At 34.3% G+C, this 6,439-nt stretch overlaps 2 protein-coding genes and 1 pseudogene across 3 annotated transcripts; 2 read left to right on the top strand and 1 right to left on the bottom strand.

Moving 5' to 3' along the window:
• The first annotated feature begins 1,359 nt into the window (after nucleotides 1–1,359).
• LOC116849506 lies at nucleotides 1,360–2,618 on the top strand (annotated as a pseudogene).
• A 25-nt stretch (nucleotides 2,619–2,643) lies between these two features.
• On the top strand, nucleotides 2,644–3,444 carry LOC116849489 (p53 and DNA damage-regulated protein 1-like). 2 transcript variants are annotated; one of them, XM_032826681.1, is made up of 3 exons: nucleotides 2,644–2,839; nucleotides 2,932–3,171; nucleotides 3,248–3,439. In XM_032826681.1, the coding sequence occupies exons 1-2, from the start codon at nucleotides 2,819–2,821 to the stop codon at nucleotides 3,160–3,162; spliced, it is 252 nt and encodes an 83-aa protein (XP_032682572.1). In that variant the 5' UTR covers nucleotides 2,644–2,818; the 3' UTR covers nucleotides 3,163–3,171; nucleotides 3,248–3,439. The 2 variants fall into 2 exon arrangements, with proteins under 2 accessions (XP_032682572.1, XP_032682573.1); XM_032826682.1 differs by having other exon boundaries at nucleotides 2,651–2,839; nucleotides 2,932–3,099; nucleotides 3,248–3,444.
• Nucleotides 3,445–3,550: 106 nt separating this feature from the next.
• LOC116849486 (decapping and exoribonuclease protein-like) lies at nucleotides 3,551–5,648 on the bottom strand. The gene is made up of 4 exons (XM_032826675.1): nucleotides 5,279–5,648; nucleotides 4,633–4,844; nucleotides 4,143–4,510; nucleotides 3,551–4,056 (listed from the first exon to the last, which is right to left on the bottom strand). Exons 1-4 carry the CDS (start codon nucleotides 5,560–5,562, stop codon nucleotides 3,820–3,822), a joined length of 1,101 nt encoding a protein of 366 aa, XP_032682566.1. The 5' UTR covers nucleotides 5,563–5,648; the 3' UTR covers nucleotides 3,551–3,819.
• Nucleotides 5,649–6,439: the final 791 nt, after the last annotated feature.

The following is a 6,439-nucleotide window of genomic DNA, read 5'->3' as shown; positions in this document are numbered from 1 at the left end:
GGGGCCGAAAAATCGCCAGACCCTAAAAATGGGAGGCTTACTTAAGAAGTAACCTAAGCGACTCCAAATAATTTGTAGAGGTTTATAGTGAAGGAAGTTTCTTTTGTAGTTGTCCAGAAAAAAAGTTATAGCCCCCTTCGAAATTAAGGAAGGCGTAATTCCACCCCCTCGTGATGGGCTGTTCTCTAAACCGGCTATATCGACTCCAACTAATTTGTAGAGGTTTGTAGTGAAGGAATTTTCGTTTGCAGTTGTCCAGAAAGAGGAAGTGCAAATACGTCACCTTTAAATATTAAATTGGCCGCCATTTTGTTTCTGAACATCTACAAACGATAATTCCTTCACCCTTTATAGAAATATCATACTAAGAATCATTGATGATTACTTATTTTCAGTATTAAAAATACTGGATAATAAGTAATTATCAATGATACTTAGTATGATATTTCTATAAGGGACTACAAACCTTTACGAATTATTTCGAGTCAATATAGCCGGTTTAGAGAACAGCCCCTCACGAAGAGGTGGAAATACGTCACTCTTAATTTCTTAGGGGCTGCATCTTTTTTTCTGAACAACTATAAACAAAAATTCCTTTACTACAAACCTCTACAAATTATTTAGCTTCGATATAGTCGGTTTACCCTTATAGAAATGTAATACTGATAAGTAATAATTTGGCCAGTGATAATTACTGTCGTTCAATAATTTTATTACTCGTACGAGTAATAAAATTATTGAACAACGGTAATTATCACTGGCCAAATTATTACTTATCAGTATTACATTTCTATAAAGGAAGAGAACAATCCCTCACAAAAGAGTGGAAATACGGCACCCTTAAATATTTTATTGGGCGCCATTTTGTTTCTGGACAACTACAAACGATAATTCCTTCACTACAAACCTCTACAAATTATTTGGCGTAGATTAAGTCACTTTTTAAGTCAGCTCTCCATTTTGAGGGGCTGACGATTTTTTCATCCCCTCGTAACTTTTTTATTTTTTTAGTACAAACGAAAAGTCTTTAACTACATATTTCTACAAACGATTTGGCGTAATGTTATGCAAAAAAAATGTTTTTATTAAAAATGGAGGGCTAACTTCACAGAGGTCAGTCACACAGCTATAGATAGACGGTAAGACAGATTTCCTAGCCTAATGCGCCCTTAACTTTATCTATTAATATCTTGCTTCGCAGTAGAGAGCGACGATTTCCTCAAATAAAAAAGTTGTTTCTTTAACAAAAACGTGTCGATTGAGCCTACTTTTATCGAAAACGGAGGTGAAGCCGCTAAACTGGATAAGTACTCCAGGAGGAAAGAAAGAAAAGACGTAGTCCTCGAAATATCGCCTAAAATGGCCAATTTGTTGGCGAACGTGATCGTATCGAACATTTTGAAGAACAAGAGCTTATTCGAAGATGAGCCGCGGAAGAAGAGTCGGAAAGACTGACGAAAGGCGTAGGAACTCGAAGAGACCAGAAAAGCTGGCACAGCTCCAGCTGTCGTAGATGAAGAAGGAAAAAATATCAATCCGCACATACCTCAGTACATCAGTGCGACTCCATGGTACTTCGGCGCTACTCTGAAGCACCAATGGCCACAGCCAGAGAAGCAGAAGCAATATAGCTCCATAAATGCATCATACAATCGTGGAGTACTCTTATAGAAATATCATACTAAAAATCATTGATAATTACTTATTTTCAGTATTAAAAATACTGGATAATAAGTAATTATCAATAATTCTTAGTATGATATTTCTATAAGGGTAGACAGCTCAAACATAGTGACTAAGTATCGCAAGGGTGCCTGTGAGAACTGTGGTGCGATAACACAAAAGGAAAGAATTCATGGAAAGACCACGCAAGGTTGGCGCCAAGTACACCAATGCAAAAATCACTTCGAATGAGTTCACTCAGCCCAAGTTATCCATGGACTACGATAAGAGGGACCGCTGGGCTGGCTACGATCCATCTGAGCATAGAGTCATAAGGTGCGTTCAGCGAACTCAACAGTTGCACAACAGTTGAGCAATTCGTCAATATAATTGGTCTAAAGTTAGAGATCTAACAATAAGGACCAATAATCACTGACCGCTCACTGATCAGCTATGTTTTCTGAACGCAGCCATAGTAGAGGAGTATCAGAAGGTCCAGGAGGCCAAGAGACGGATACGCGCGGAAAAGTTCAACGCGGAGGAGAACGACGAACATGATTCGGACAAGGATAAGGACAAATACGTGGACGAGGTGGACCCGGCGTTGCTGAGTGTCGCCGGAGAAGCGCACGAAGTTCTCGCCTTTGTAATCCACCTCGCGCTCGGTGCCGACATAAGGATTGTCCCGCATGGATCTGGTCTTGGGGTCGTAACGCGGAGTTCGGATCGAGATGCGCAGATACTTGGCAGTGTCCTCCCGGATACGCAGATTTCTCACAGTGATGCGCTGCTTCGAGTTCACCTTCGTGCCGGGCATGTCCACCTCGTCCACATGTTCGAATCCTGTTCATCGTTCTCCTCCGCCTTGAGCTTTTTTGCGCGCATCTGTCTCTTGGCCTCCTCGATACTTCTCTTCTAATACTCTTACACTATGGCCCTGTGCTCAGATGGATCGTAGTAAGCCTAGCAGTCTCTCTTACCATTGTAGTCCACGGATAACTCGGGCTGGGTGAACTCATCAGGAGCGATCTTTGCATTGGTGTACTTGGCGCTAATGCAATTGATAGTGTTATTTTTTGTATCAATCAATTGTTAATAAAAATGTAAATCAAAGTACAGAGACTCTGTCTTTATTTTATTAAAAAATACAGTAAGAATGAACCTTGTACAAATAAATGTACTTATCTATGAATCTTTCGATATATGAATATAATAAGAGGAAGAAATAAATATAAACGATAATATATAAATGTTCTAATTACGTTACAGATGAGTGATCACGAAAAAATATTGGAACACTTAGAACAAGTTGAATATAAAGCTGGTGAGATTCTCACTGATCTCGACGAGATAGTCGCTCTGGATAAACGAAGGAACGATAATCGCGTTGGAATGAAATTCCTAGAAAAAGAGCCGTATAAAAAAACGTGGATAACGGTGGGTCCATTGCTGCTGAAGATGCAATCTATAGAACTGCTCAAGAAAGATAATTTTTCCTAAATTCATGCTGTATGAAATTGAAACTAAGATCAAATGATATCCAGATCTTTTACATTCTATAATAAAATATTTGTTGATGTTGTAGATTGGAGAGAAAGTAATAACACAATTAATAAGATAAGAGGGTTTACTTAAAGATAAAAGTAAACGAATTACGCGATTTAGAGTTAATTCCACCGGCATCTGGAATTATGTTAAATCCTATATCCCACAAAGAAATGGAGGCAATGAATCAAGTATTAGGTCGAAGTGTTTAATATGCATAAAATCAACAAATTTATATTCTACTTAACAGTACAATAAAAAGTTACATCAAGTGTATGAGTTTATCGTATTTAAGTTTTATTGTATGAAATTTGGTATAAAACAAAATAGTAACCACTCTGTATCAAACATTTCCAGAAAATAATTATTATTTATAATATTTGTATATGTATCTTATAAAGTATATATATAACTTATAAAATAATAAAATATATGGTCTCAATATTTGAAGAAGACAAATGAAATATTATACGAGTTTGAAAATATAATCAAGAATCACTATGAGTTTAAGTATGTTTTTAACATTAACTTATGTTGCGTACAGACTAGGACGTCTTTAATGGATCTCTTGGATTTTTCTACAACATTTTTCTGCAACATTTTTTAGGTGTTTTAATTTCTTACATTTATAGGAAATTTGTGTTTTTCCGCTCTACTTGTAAACCATGGTTTCAAAAATGTATACATTTCATTATTAGGACATTCTTCGCTATAATGCACAATATCCCTAGTGGATGGATTCCACTGAAATTTATACATGCATTCATCATGATCTTTAATTACGGTTCTTTTGACATAGTCTAGAAATATTTTGCAGAACATTTTACACTTGTCCATATTACAGTCAACCTGCGTAATAAAAAAAAAATAAAATTAATATGTGTGTATGACCACATAAATATACAGTTTATCTTTTTTAACGAATTTAAAAGTACTTTTGAAAATTGCGGCAAAATATGCGTAGGATATTCTTTTATCATCCGCACTGCATTTCCAACTTTTAATCCACATACAGTTGTGTCTATTCCTGCTAAATAATTCTGACTCCACCATCCTGCTACTCTGTCAGGAGTAAGTTTGCCATACAAACTCCCATTTTTATCATACAATGGTAATGTTTTCATTTCGATGATAGTAAATTTTTTGCCAATGAGAGTATCTTCTATTGGCTGTTCTGAAGAAATGCCGTCTATTTCTGCTGCGTATAATAGCGAATGATCGCCAAATTTTGTTTTAAACACACAACGAAATTCTTCACATTCATTGAGAGGCACTGATAAATCTGGCTTATGTGCTGGGTGATCTGTTAAACAAACAATACATATTGCACAATCATGTTTACGTAAATTATGTACGTAAATTAATTTGTAATAAAAATCATATAGATTGATCAAATTGTTGCTATATATAATGTGAATGTAATACCTGCTACCATATATTGTTCAAACTTAAATCCACGTGAATATAGTTTATCTTTGCTGTCATTGACGTGTTGACCTTCATCTGTATAATATTCACATAAGTATATTGTACCACGATATTTGCTGGCACAAATAATCCATCCTTTATACTTCTTATACGGGCTAGAGAATATTGTTTTTAATGCACCACGGCGGCAAACAAAGTCTACACTCAACCTAATCAATGATAAATGCGGTTAGTGTAAGAATTATCATTTGTTATCATTAAGTTTACTTGTAAAAACCTAGATAGTACAGGACGTTCTAAAGTCATTCAGAGCAGCGATCATATAATTTTGTCTCAAAACAGAAACGTGAAAAGTGGAAAGTTCCACGTGAACTTGACGATCTTAGCGACCATATAACTTGTGTAAACAAAAATGTCAGTTTTTTTATGTAAAATTTCACTTTTCACAAGTTTACGCTACGGAAAAGATACATAATTGGTACCCTGAATGTGTCCAAGATGTCCTGGAGGATTTTGTAGACGTTTTGGACACGTTCGGGATGATTCTAGAATATCGTATACTATTTGAACAATTATCATTTATTATTATTTATATTTAAAATAGTAAGAAATATATATATACATATATTATTTAATAACATACCAATGTCTTTCGTTCGGTGATAATGGTTTTTCAAGCTGGTTAAAATTGTCCGAAATCCATCTTAATATATCATCCAATTTGATGTATGAATTAGGTTTGTGACAAGTAGACGCAGCATTATAATCAAGATCATAATATACATTAGGATCTGAAGGAGGAATATAATATTTTAATTGCGATAAATCAGCGTGATATTGCAAATCACCGTCAATACTAAAAGATCCAATTAATTCGATTGTTAATTCTGGGAGCTTTCTTTTGGAAAAATATTCAATTTTAAACATTGTAGATTGCTTATTAATACTGCGACACTGAAGATTTTCACTACGACCCGATCACTGTCACTATGTGATATTGACTAACGTTTAACGATTATATCTTATCTGCATTGTGCCTCATGCAATTATGACTCATTGGAAGAATAAAGCGAAATCTATACGGGATGAAAGTCTTATCTAGATTTATCGTTTAGAATTACACCTACCATTATTTATTATTCACGTCGTCGCTTGAGACTCGATGTATAAATTGTTACAGAATATTATTGTAGCAGAAAATTAAATATTCTTTTTAACTGCACTGTTGAACTGGTGCAATAAATTAAAGTGAAACACATATACTTCCTTCTACCCTAATTTATCGCACTAATTCAGCAGTACAGCTAAAAAGAACAAAACAAGTGAAAATCCTTATTCTTTCGTACTTTAAGCAGTTTATTTTGTAATATACAAAACTGTAAAGGTCAATCAAATACAAAGTTTAATTTATTTTAAATAGCTATCAGCAAATCTCATAAGGTAGTTTCATCATACTAATCTCATCATGTATCTTTTATGCGCTCATAGACGTTAGACAAACGATTGTTATTCGCATTGATCCACGAAAATATTAGTTGGCGAATTACCGCAAAATAAAAATGGTTGTTTATGTTGATGTATGTGTATGTAAGATATAATTTGAAAAATAAATAAGACTTTAATAATCATGATACAATTAAATACAATTAATTTATGCAATTTTTCTATTTTTTTTCTTATTAATACAAATTTTCTAAAACTATAAGGAAATTATAAAATCAGATATTTCTTTTATATGTGAATGTATGTACATTACAAAGATGATACAATGTCTTTCTAAAGTTATACAAGTCTCTCTCTCTCT

Source organism: Odontomachus brunneus, unplaced genomic scaffold (genome assembly GCF_010583005.1).
Source record: "Odontomachus brunneus isolate Ranch 3 - 2012 unplaced genomic scaffold, Obru_v1 Obru_scaffold_117, whole genome shotgun sequence".
NCBI classification, from domain to species: Eukaryota; Metazoa; Arthropoda; class Insecta; order Hymenoptera; family Formicidae; genus Odontomachus; species Odontomachus brunneus.
The sequence above is the reverse complement of the archived record's forward strand: the minus strand, read 5'-3'. Positions and strand labels throughout refer to the sequence as shown.